The 12,492-nt window shown below is 44.7% G+C and overlaps 2 protein-coding genes across 2 annotated transcripts in view; both read right to left on the minus strand.

The window, feature by feature from the left end:
* Positions 1 to 6,431, minus strand: part of PNLDC1 (PARN like ribonuclease domain containing exonuclease 1) — a 20,537-nt gene extending 14,106 nt beyond the window's left edge. The window contains exons 1-7 of the mRNA XM_007457588.1: positions 6,356 to 6,431; positions 5,888 to 5,945; positions 5,521 to 5,594; positions 3,494 to 3,533; positions 2,621 to 2,744; positions 2,350 to 2,438; positions 960 to 1,060 (exon numbers count right to left, since the gene is read on the minus strand). Coding sequence (XP_007457650.1) covers positions 960 to 1,060; positions 2,350 to 2,438; positions 2,621 to 2,744; positions 3,494 to 3,533; positions 5,521 to 5,594; positions 5,888 to 5,945; positions 6,356 to 6,431 — 562 coding nt within the window. The remainder of the gene's footprint in view (positions 1 to 959; positions 1,061 to 2,349; positions 2,439 to 2,620; positions 2,745 to 3,493; positions 3,534 to 5,520; positions 5,595 to 5,887; positions 5,946 to 6,355) is intronic.
* A 2,043-nt stretch (positions 6,432 to 8,474) lies between these two features.
* The window catches only part of MRPL18 (mitochondrial ribosomal protein L18), a 6,639-nt gene continuing 2,621 nt past the window's right edge, over positions 8,475 to 12,492 (minus strand). Inside the window, exons 3-4 of the mRNA XM_007457589.1 lie at positions 9,082 to 9,313; positions 8,475 to 8,564 (exon numbers count right to left, since the gene is read on the minus strand). Of these exons, the coding sequence (XP_007457651.1) occupies positions 8,475 to 8,564; positions 9,082 to 9,313 (322 nt within the window). The remainder of the gene's footprint in view (positions 8,565 to 9,081; positions 9,314 to 12,492) is intronic.

Below are 12,492 nucleotides of genomic sequence, written 5' to 3' on the forward strand. Positions count from 1 at the left end.
GGGAGGATCCCAAATGCCGTGGAGCGGCTGGGCCCGTGAGCCATGGCCGCTGAGCCCGTGCGTCCGGAGCCTGTGCTCCGCAACGGGAGAGGCCACAACCGTGAGAGGCCTGCGTACCGCAAAAAAAAAAAAAAAAAGGAGCTAATTCAGCTCTCAACACAAAAACCTGCACAAGTGCTTTTGCTCAAGACAACCACTGCACTTTGGTAGCAGCAGCAATGTTTCATGAACATTTATTTTTTCTGTACTTATTTTGATACACAGAATATTTTAAAAGATGAGCAATCAAATGTTGAGATTTAATAAAATTAAGAATTATTATTTCACTAAAAAGAATTATTATTTCACTAAATTCCAAGTAAAACTGGAATTTTTAAAAACTGGAAGCAGTAACAAAGAATACGACTACCAGCGTGGTTGGACGCGCCTCCCTTCACCTGTGCTGAGGTGCCAGCCGCTCTATCCACCGCTGCTGCGGGACCATCAGTGCAAATGGCACGATGATAATGGCAAGTGACAGCCGAGTGATATTCTGACAAGAGTTTTGACCTTGTGAACCCCTTGGAAAGGGTCTCAGAGACCCCTGGGGTCCACCGACCAGGGCTGAGAACCGCTATTCTAGGGCAGGTTCATTGTGATCCCACATTGTCCCGTTGGGGGAAATTCAGAGAAATTCAGAGATTAACAACAGCAAAGCAAGAGTCCATAGGGCACCAAGGATTGGGATAAGAAGGATGGCTCTGAATGGAACTTTACTCCCTCAACCTTAAAATTCAGAATCAGTTGAAAACCCTTCAACCTCCGAATTGAGGTCAGGGCTCTATCTAACCACAAGGACCATGTGTCTGCTGAGCTGCCGCCCAGGATCCACCAGGGGAGAAGGGATGCTCCCCCATCCTCCAGCACGTGACAGCGGCCGGTTCCACGGCTCCCAGGCCAGGAAGCCACCTCCTGCCTACCGGTGATACCAGGGAGGGTCATCCAGTCGCCTTCCTCTGCCAGGTCCAGCCAGCGCGTCACCTCGTCAATCACCACCTTGATTTGGTCTTTATCCAGAGAACTGAAAATGGGCACAGTGAAGCGGGAATGCTGGGGAAGACCCCACAGAACCATAAGACAACGCTAATGTGGGAGAGGCTTCTGAAGGCTCCCGTTTTAACACTGTGATCTCGGCAAGAGAATGGACCCCAAAGAGACCACTTCTTTTCTGAGTCTTGTTTTGCAACAGGAAGCCAATCACTTGGCCTCTACCCTCTGGTCTGTCCTCAGGAGCCCTTCTGCCCCTCCCTCGGACGGGCCTACGGGCGGGAGGGCGCTGGGATGCAGCCCACACTGAACAACACCATCAGGCGTGTCTTCTCAATTCTGCTCTCAGAGGTGAAAAAGCACCACCTGCTGAAGCATGGACAAGACAGCAACTCTGGTAAGTACACCTTCTCCTGCGTTAGAAATACAAGGACGTGACGTTATGTTGAGAAAAGGAAAGACTTTTCTCCAACACTTGAAGATAACAGAAGATTAAAAACTCAAGTTGCTTTTCCCTTCCAAATGGTATTTTTATAAAAAAACCACAAACAGACATTAAAAAAAAAAATGCCCACATTACATAATTATCTGGACCAGATAATCATAACATTCCAGAACTAAAAGCTGTCTAATTTAACCCCTTCTTGATACAGGCAAAGAGTCTCAAGCTCAAAGAGCTTAGAGGACTGGTTCAAAACCAGAAAACTAGCAGACAGCAGGGCCTGTGTGGGCCCGGGCAGCCTGCTCCTTCTAGCACACAACACGGCTGTGCAGGCCTGGCCCCAGCTCTACAGTACAACTGGGTTTCAAGTACAACAACAGGCACTGGAGGCCAAAGAAAAAAGGAAGAGATCCTGCCCTGGGGAACACAGCAGTGTCAAGCACGTAGGGCAACATGCCCAAGCCAAGGCATGTGACTACCTGGTCAAGGCTACCTGTGATTTACCTTGAAAAATCCCTAAGATCACATGGGAGGCCAACATAACATCTCACAGGGAGGCCAACAGAGCCATCTTCCCCTCTAGCCCTGGAATGGAGTTCCTGCCTCTTTGAGTACCAAATTAACAGTCAGTTCTTTCTCCCTTTCATTGTTAAACACTAAAATCACACGCTACACAGTGAGAGGTTTCTCAGGCCTAAGAACGGTATCACCAGCACTTCGGGCTGTTGCGTTTGGCTGAGCGCAGGTCCAGGAAGCTACGCCAGCTAAAGGTGATGGTGTGAGGTCAGCCTGTCCTGGAGACAGCACGTCTACGCACAGGAAAGCCAGAAGCGCACCAGCAGCAAAGAAACCCACAAAGCACCCAGAGAAGCAGGATTTACCTGCGAACTCTCCAGTTCCCAGTCAGGATGCTGTGTTTAATTTTCTTCTCCTGTTCTTCGTTCATATATGGGATTCCATTTTTGAGAAACTGAAGGTAGGAACAGACAAGGAAACTAGTCAGAGGCATCCTCTGTGCTGGCATCAGAGTGGAAAGAAACCTTCCTTGTCCGCGTTTTGAGGACAAGTCAGAAAGGGGACAGGAAATGGATTCAGACCAGGTGGGCTAGATAGCCTTTCAACCCTTCCCGGTCCCCTCCTCCGATGCTGTACCTTGTTATAATCGAAGCCATGCTCATTCAAAAACTGAACACTAGAAGCCTGGAAAGAGAACTCTGAATCCAAAATCCCAAACGTTGTAGGGAAGAGAAAGAAGTTACACGAATGGGCTTCATACCTAGAAAAAAAATACACATAAGGAGAAAAAGATGAAAACCAGTTTTAGAATTCTGGCTCACACCACAGGCTTCAGAGGGGGGTCTTCCCTCCACTTGATAAGTACAGTTGACCCCTGAACAACACGGCGGTTATAGGGGCACCAACCGTTCATGCAGTCAAAATCCGCGTATAATTTACAGTCTGCCCTGTGTCTACACATCGGTACCGTCATTTTAGTGAAAAAAATCTGAGTATAAGTGGACCCATGCAGCTCAAACCCTGTGTTGTTCAAGGGTCCACTGTATTTCAATGTCAGCTATATTTCAAGCACAATGACTGGCACGGGGGTGGCCAATGAAAAAAGGCAGAGATCCTGCCCTTGGAGAACGAAGTCTGACGTCCTATTTGAGACAGTGGGGCTGCCACTCAGCATCCTTTGACTGCTCCTGCCTGGGAGGTACATCACCTTCATCAGAACACTGTTAATTGCAATCCCGAAGGCGCACACAGGAGACAAGGAAATGGGGAAAGGGGCACCAAAGGTACAGGGGTGTTGGGAAAGGCCCTCAGAGATGGTGCTGCTTTGAGAGACTTGAAGGACCAGCTGGCATCGGCAGGGGAGGGAGGTGGCGGGCACAGAAGCAGGAGAGTCTACAGAGCACCCGGGTCCAAAGCGCTTCAGAGCCTGACGCAGAATTTGAAGGGGGAGCAGGTGGAGAAGGTAAATGGGCAAGAGCCATGTGTTTTGCCAAAGGTCTTTATACATACTTGTTTGACTCGCCTTCAATACTGGAAAACATAGACAATCCTAGAAGAATGAGAGTAGAGAGAATGAATACCAAAAGAAAAGCTACCAGAAGTTAACTACAGAAAAACTTCTGAATAGTACTTTGCACCCAAACTTATTGTACGAGCTTTAGGATAACTTCTAAAAAAGAAAGAAACGAAGAGAAGAGTCAAAACATGAGAACTGTCAAATTGTCATTCACACGGAAATTACTGAAATATAATTGTGAATAGTTGTTCAAACACAGAATGTTAAATTGGCACTTTTATGGTTTTAAAACTAGTAAGAGGAAACACTAAGAAAAAAAAGAGAAAAAAGGGATAATAAAAGAAAAAAAAAGAGAAAACACTAAGATCTATGAAGATGTATACATTTAATTGCTTTAGAATGTCTGTACCGCTAAAAAGACCACACACCAAGTGAAAAAGACTTCGAAGTAGGGGGAAAACAATACAAACGCATCTAAGTGCTGTTTCCCATACTTTCAAAGAGGTCTCACAATTAAGAAAAATAATAACAACAGAATAATAGCAAAGGACAAGGACACAGAGCGAAACACACACACACACACACACACACACACACACACGGATGTTCACCATCATTCACAGGAAAAGAATCAGTAAAATATCTCATGACCTGTTTTTTAAATAAAGTTTTATTGAAATACAGCTATGCTCATTCGTGTATTAACTACAGCTGATTTCTCATTAACAAGGGCAGCACTGAGCAGTTGTAACAGAGACAGTATGGCCTGCAAAGCCTAAAATATTTAGTTTAGCCCTTTACAGAAAAAGTTTGTTGATCCTGTATTAAAAATGTAAATCAGAACAGTAATTTTAGATCATTTTTCCTCTACCAGGTGGGCAAAAAATTAAGACTGGTAATACTCAGTGTGAGTGAGGGAAACAGACACATTCCCTGTTAGTGTAAGTCTCTGTAAACTTCTCAGACGGTTGGTAGGAAGAGCAATAGTTAGACAACAAATCAATACTTTAGTGCACATACTCCACTGCTACAAGTATACAAAACACATACATTCACAAATGCACAGTAACATAAACACTAAGACAGTCAATGCAACCCTGTTTCATCACATACAAATGGTAACCAAAGTACTCATCATTAGGACAGGGAGCCAACAGATACATTCAGTTTGGAGTGCTATGCAACTGTTAGAAACGAACAGGAGGGCTTCTCTGGTGGCGCAGTGGTTGAGAGTCCGCCTGCCGATGCAGGGGACACGGGTTCGTGCCCCGGTCGGGGAAGATCCCACATGCCGCGGAGAGGCTCGTGAGCCATGGCTGCTGAGCCTGCGCGTCTGGAGCCTGTGCTCCGCAATGGGAGAGGCCACAGCAGTGAGAGGCCTGTGTACCGCCAAAAAAAAAAAAAAAAAAAAAAAAAAAAAAAACGAACAGGAAATCTGTATAAGCTGATATAGAAAGATCTCTAAACCCCAGTCGTGGGGAAGAAAAAAAACGATGCAGAACAACATGTTTATAGTATGATCTTGTATATGAGTTTTGTTTAAAGAAAACATACAAATTCTTCCCTGAAAGATGGTACAAGTTCCTTAATGTTGATTTAGGCATGGAGATCACGTTTCTGCTTATTCTGAAGTGTTAGGTCTCGCAGGCATGACACGGCCAAAAACCACATGAGCACGCAAAATGATAGCCAGTATCTCACAAAGGCGCCAAAGCTGTTTTACCAGTAGGAAACACAAAGACAATTTAAAAAAAGGAAGAGGGCTTCCCTGGTAGTGCAGTGGTTGGGGGTCCGCCTGCCCATGCAGGGGGTGCGGGTTCATGCCCCGGTCCGGGAGGATCCCGCGTGCTGCGGAGCGGCTGGGCCTGTGGGCCGTGGCCGCTGGGCCTGCGCGTCCAGGGCCTGTGCTCCGCGGCAGGAGAGGCCACAGCGGTGAGAGGCCCGCGAACGGCAAAAAAAATAAAAGGAAGAAAGTCTCTATTTCAGTAACTTATAAGAAACAGCTGAAGATTAAACTCACCAATCTGACAGATGGTGAACTGCTGAACACTCTGACGGGTCTTTAGATACCACTCTGATGGCAAGTCAAACAGACTGTGAAAAAATAGGCATCTCAGTGCAGAGGCAAGCAGATGGCATCAAGGCAGCACAGCCTCCATGCTGGATCAGCACGTCTCAACCAGGGGCAGCACTTTCCTCGTTACAACTAGAGAACCAGCGTTTCGTGGACAAGGGCCAGGTCCCCAAACCCCACACAAAATGCTGTCCTGCCCGCCCAATGCCAACAGGGTGCCTGTCGGGAAACAATGCTGGCCGGCCAGAGTGTCATCCAGGAGCGCGCGGCCGAGAACCTCTCCAGCTCAGCTCTAAGGCAGTTTTAGCTTTACCTGATCTGCTGGGGCCCGGACAGGTTAGAACGAAGGCCAGTGAACTCTATGTCTAGACCTGCAGGGGAGGCAAGAAAGATAAGAGTCCCCTGGCGCAGGCCATCGCAAGGCTCTTTGTGCTGTAAACGCTGCTGGTGGTAAAAGTTCTGGCTCACCTTCTTGGTGCTCAAGAGGCCAGGTGAGGTCAAGAAGGGAGAACAGAGGAAGCCAAAGCAAGGACAAGCCAGGCCACCCCGTACCACCTGGACCATACTGAGGCCAAGGCTGTAACTGCTGCCTAACATCCCCCGCCCCCCACCCAGGCCCGAGAAGGAACACCCCCTGTCCTTCGGAGGGACCCTGTTTGAGCCTCCTGCAGCCTGGCAACCACCCGGCCGGGCCTCACCTCTCCGCCCTGTGCCGCCCGAACCACACCCTCCCGCCGGCCAGAGGGCTGCGGCGACGAGGCCCGGAATCCCGGCGCCTTACCCACGAAGTCCGCGCCCAGGACGAGCTCCTGCAACAGGGGGAGGCTCTGCTCGAACTCATCGGCGCCCACGTCCATGGCCACGCAGCTCGGCCGAGGGCGCCCAGTGCGGCCACGTGCTGCCACGCGCTTCCGCCGCGCCGCCGTCTTAAAGGGCTCGCGGCGGGGAAACCCGCTGCCCCCAGCCCCGGGGGCCTCTGACCAGCGGAGGGCAGCGCCGGCCACCTGCCCGCCCACGGGCGTTTGATCTTACACTTGGCCCCCTAGGCTGAGGGGAAGCTTAGTTAGACTCCGCCCTGGCGCTCAAAGGCCGTTTACCTTGCTCCGCAGCAATTTCTTCGCAATCCCTACAAGGGGAGAATATCATTTAGGTAGAGTGTGAAGAGGAACGGTAGGAAAAAGAAGAGCCTGAAACAGTGGGAACGGACCAGTAAACAGCACCTGAAGGAACTGAGGATCAGGTACTGCAGCTACGGTGCGGGGATAGAGGGGCCGCATCTTGTCGCTTTTCCAAATCCGCACTTCTTCCCAACGTGGCCATCGCTGCCAGCATATGGGTCTGTCCCACCCCCTCCCCAGCACCCCGCCTCTCCCTCTATTTTGCATCATTGCTGCCCTTGTAATACCTTGCATCAAACTTGCCACACAAAGCCTCAAAAATTGCCCATCAAACTGAAGTTCTTGGTACAGAGATGGATCTACATCATACGCCTAGAAAAAATCCCTACCTATGGCGTCCCTTACAGGTGAACCCTGTTTTTGTCACTGTCAATTTCCAAAGCCACACTACTCCAGTCCATGGTCTCCTTTGCATCCTGCCCTGAATTCTAGACTTGTCTGAACAGCCTTCTAGGACTGTGGTCTTCAAAGTGAGATGCTTCAATCTTTAAGAAGAGGGAAGAAACTATTAGAACTATACTGTGTATTTATAAATGTGTCCACTGGGGTATCTGTTGATCAAAAGGGGACTACTAAGCCATTGCACTCTGAAGGCCTCTCAGAGTGAATCAAACTTTTAAAAAATGTTGGTGCATACGTATTTCTTGTTAAAATAATAATACACTTAATACTTAGATCAACAGTAGCGATGTTATTTCACTTCTGTATAAATATACAATTGGGAGTACACATTTCAAACGTGGGGGGAAATGCTCTAGAAGCCACTGTAACTGCTTACTGGTTCTTCCTCTTCGCATGTCTTAAATAGCCCAAATCAGTTAACACCTTACTTTGATTTAGCCACTCATTTAAGAGATCCGCCGTGATTCCCATCTACCCCACTTCAATTTTAAATTAACCTGAATGTACTTCAAGCTTCATCTCCTACCTAACAAATTTTCACTTGATGGCAAACTTAGCATACACTAACCCTGTCCATTTCCTTTCCTCACTGCATTCCTTTCTTCTTTCAAACCTGGTTCTGTTAGGATCCAGGAGCCCAACTGAGGTTAGGATTTGCCCCTTTTATCTTCACGTGACTGTTTATAATAAATTGACTGATATTGACATCTCCTTTTAAAAAAACACCTCCACACCCTGAGCGGTAACCCAGTGTGACCCAGCCACGGTGACAAATGCATAAACCTATGTGTACCCATGCCACAGTGAGCTCAAAGGCAGAGAAAATGTCATATAACCAGAAAATAAGAGTTCACAATATACCTTTATTCTTTAACTTATAAACATTTGTTCCTCAAAAGTTAATTATAGGCTTCCCAGGTGGCGCAGTGGTTGAGAGTCTGCCTGCCGATGCAGGGGACGCGGGTTCGTGCCCCGGTCCGGGGGCCCGTGAGCCGTGGCCGCTGAGCCTGCGCGTCCGGAGCCTGTGCTCCGCAGCGGGAGAGGCCACAACAGTGAGGGGCCCGCGTACCACCAAAAAAAAAAAAAAAAAAAGTTAATTATAATTGGCAACAGCTCTTCTCAAATACTTCTCTCACGTCAGAGAGAGGAGAAGAATTTAGCCCTGGATTTAAAACAAACACACACAAGGGGAGAGGATGACAACCTTAACTACTAACAACATTCCACCGTTAGGTTATTGTACAAGACGTCCAAGCTGGCGGTTCATCTAGAGACTCTCTTCTGATGAATGAATAGCTGACAGCTTTACATTTACAAGTATCAAACAATGCTTCTGCTTCGTTCATAGATCCTCCGAGGCTCCTGCAGCACCACACCACCTTCTGTCATGGCACTCTGCAGTCGTTTCATCTGGTTTTGAAGATCAAGAAAAAAGTTAAAGATTAAGCCAACACCACAAGCTGACAATAGTTCACTTCCCAAGAGAAAGAGAAATAAACAACTGATTTGATCCTTGCTAACTTCCCAGCCTACACCGGTTTTTCAGAAAGTGACGTTAATAATGACACGGATAAGAAAAAAGAGGATGTAGAGATATCAAGGATTAGCAGCATTTTAAAATATTCTATATACAAGATGTTACTATATGAATAGGAAAGCAGAGTGGTCAACATTATGGCTATGAAATCGGTCACGTGGGTTTGAACCCTGCCCCGTGCCACAAGGACTGGGCCAGCCAGCCTCAGCTGACCTACAGAACATGAGTCCTGACACGCTATAGGCTGCTGTGAGGTAATGCACATCAGGATACTCACCTCAGGCTCTGACACCTGGAAAGAACTTAATAAATGGAACTATTATTATGTAAATATCTAGTGTCAAGAATTAACATAATACCTTTTAACTAAGTACATGAAAACAAAAATACCGAGTCTGAGGCTGCCTCCCAAGGAGTTGGTTGGTAGACCATGAAGTTGATTCCTGCTTCCAAGCACCGCTCTGCCAGCACCCGTCCTACACTCTCACAAGCCACCACATTTCTGGTGCTATAAAGGTGTTTTTTAATGGCCCATTCACGAGTGGATGCCGAAACCACAGTCTGGCCATTGCGATGCTCAACAAGCGCGTCTATGTGATGCTGACTCCTTATAACTCGCAACCTAAACGAGGTGAGAGAATAAAATCATAAAAGAATTCTAAAGATAAATGACTTCAGGTGAATAAATGCTGAAATATTTCTCAAGAATGTAATGTCTAGTTCATTTTCTTCAGCATACTTAACCTGGCTTTTACTTGGGAAAGGTGTTTTTCCCTTGCTTTTATGAGAATATCATCAGCAATAAACCAAACATTTCTACTTAGCCTCAAATATCCAGGAGAAATTTGGTATTTCTGACTGCTGAGATTTACACAGCATCTACTTCAAAAAAGGATTTGAAGAGGCAAAGCTAAGTTGCTGACCCTACACTGGATAAAAATATACTTACTACATGCTATTTTCTTTTTTAAAGGAAGGAAATATTTTATTTATTTTTTGGCCACGCCATGTGGCATGCAGGATCTTAGTTCCCTGACCAGGGATTGAACCCGTGCCCCCTGGATTGGGAGTATGGAGTCTTAACCACTGGACCCCCAGAGAAGTCCCCTTACTATATGCTTTTATTTTCTAGCTAACGATTTAAATATAAAAACAGAAATCATAAGTGTACTAGAAGACAACATGGGAGAAGTTTTAAGTAATGTCAAAGTAAGATAAACCTATTTAACTATATCAAGCTATTTAACATGACCTCAAACTACATCATATGGCTTTTGTTTGAAAAAAATTAACGAAGTTTTCTGCATGCTAAGAAAAACAAAAAAACAAAACAGTAAAGTGAAGTCAAAAGGCAAGCAATGAAACAAAAAATACTTTTAAATCATATATTGTGCTAGTTTCCATAATATGTAAAAAGCCTCCTATAATCAATAAGGAAATGACCAGTAATTTAATAGGCAGAGGATGGACAGACTGTTCACAGAAAAGAAAAATATTAATGACTCTTAAACCCATGAAAATATGCCCAATCTCACTGCTGAATGGCATGGACAAGACAATTCAACACTTTGAAATCATAAAAAATAATCATCAATAGGGAGTCAGTTAGTTAAAACAGCCGTGCAACGGTATTTTATTTTATTTATTTTTAAAATCTTTATTGGAGTATAACTGCTTTGTAATGTTGTGTTAGTTTCTGCTGTATAACAAAGTGAATCAGCTATACGTATACATATATCCCCATACCCTCTCCCTCTCGCATCTCCCTCCCACCCTCCCTATCCCACCCCTCTAGGTGGTCACAAAGCACAGAGCTGATCTCCCTGTGCTATGCAGCTGCTTCCCACTAGCTATCTATTTCACATTTGGTAGTGTATAATATGTCAATGCTACTCTCTCACTTCGTCCCAGCTTACCCTTCCCCCTCCCCATGTCCTCAAGTCCATTCTCTATGTCTGCGTCTTTATTCCTTTCCTGCCCCTAGGTTCATCAGAACCTTCTTTTTTTAGATTCCATATATATGTGTTAGCATACAGTATTTGTTTTTCTCTTTCTGATTTACTTCACTCCGTATGACAGACTCTACTTCCATCCACCTCACTCCAATAACTCAATTTCATTTCTTTTTATGGCTGAGTAATATTCCATTGTATATATGTGCCACATCTTCTTTATCCATTCATCTGTTGATGGACACTTAGATTGCTTCCATGTCCTGGGTATTGTAAATAGTGCTGCAATGAACACTGTGGTACATGACTCTTTGAATTATGGTTTACTCAGGTATATGCCCAGCAGTGGGATTGCTGGGTCATATGATAGTTCTATTTTTAGTTTTTTAAGGAACCTCCATACTATTCTCCATAGTGGCTGTATCAATTTACATTCCCACCAACAGTGCAAGAGGGTTCCCTTTTCTCCACACCCTTTCCAGCATTTATCGTTTGTAGATTTTTTTGATGATGGCCATTCTGACCCGTGTGAGGTGATACCTCATTGTAGTTTTGATTTGCATTTCTCTAATGATTAGTGATGTTGAGCATCCTTTCATGTGTTTGTTGGCAATCTGTATAACTTCTTTGGAGAAATGTCTATTTAGGTCTCCTGCCCATTTTTGGATTGGCTTGTTTTTTTTGATATTGAGCTGCATGAGCTGCTTGTATATTTTGAAGATTAATCCTTTGTCAGTTGCTTCATTTGCAAATATTTTCTCCCATTCTGAGGGCTGTCTTTTCTTCTTGTTTACAGTTTCCTTTGCTGTGCAAAAGCTTTTAAGTTTCATTAGGTCCCATTTTGTTTTTATTTCCATTTCCCTAGGAGATGGGTCAAAAAGGATCTTACTGTGATTTATGTCAGAGTATCCACACACATATGGTCACCTTATCTTTGATAAAGGAGGCAAGAATATACAATGGAGAAAAGACAGCCTCTTCAATACATGGTGCTGGGAAAACTGGACAGCTACATGTAAAAGAATGAAATTAGAACACTTCCTAACACAGTACACAAAAATAAACTCTAAATGGATTAAAGACCTAAACGTAAGGCTACGGTATTTTACACAGTTACTTCAAACAGTTATTTTACATAATTAAGAACAAAGTAGCAATTTATGATGCTGCTGTTGCTAACATTTACTGAACACTTACTGTGCCAGGGAGTCCTAATTGTTTACAGGTGTAGCTCATGTCTCAAACTAATCCCATTATTCTTTCTTTCTTTCTTTCTTTCTTTTTTTTTCTTTTTTGGGCTGCAGAAACTGACACAGAAAGGTTAAGTAACTTAGCAAGGTTACAACTAATGAATGGTAAGTAATGAAGCTAGGTAGGATTTAAGTCCAGGGGTCTGGCTCCAGAGCCAATGTTCCCAACCAACACAAAATATTTCCAAGATGTATTTTTAAGTGTGTGTGTGTGTGTGTGTGTGTGTGTGTGTGTGTGTGTGTGTGTGTTGGGGGCTGGTGGTGAAGGAGGTGGGTGGGGGAATGCAGAACAATGTATATGATGTGGTAAGATTTATAATGAAAAAAATACAAGTTCATACTTATCTGCATAGACTAGCTCTAGAAGGATACATAGAAACTATAGTCCCTTTCGGATTTTACAACATTTGTATACATTACATTTAGAAATTAAGTTCATGATAAAGAAAACACGGAAATCAAACATTATACTAAGATTCTTAGTGTGAAATAGCATAAAAAGCACTAGATTTAGAAATGTGGGTTCTACTCCTAGTTTCGCTGGTAGCCCTAGTAAGAATCACAATCTCTTAATCCAGGGATCAACACACTCTTTCTGT

This window comes from Lipotes vexillifer, unplaced genomic scaffold, assembly GCF_000442215.2.
Source record: "Lipotes vexillifer unplaced genomic scaffold, Lipotes_vexillifer_v1.1 scaffold1055, whole genome shotgun sequence".
NCBI classification, from domain to species: Eukaryota; Metazoa; Chordata; class Mammalia; order Artiodactyla; family Lipotidae; genus Lipotes; species Lipotes vexillifer.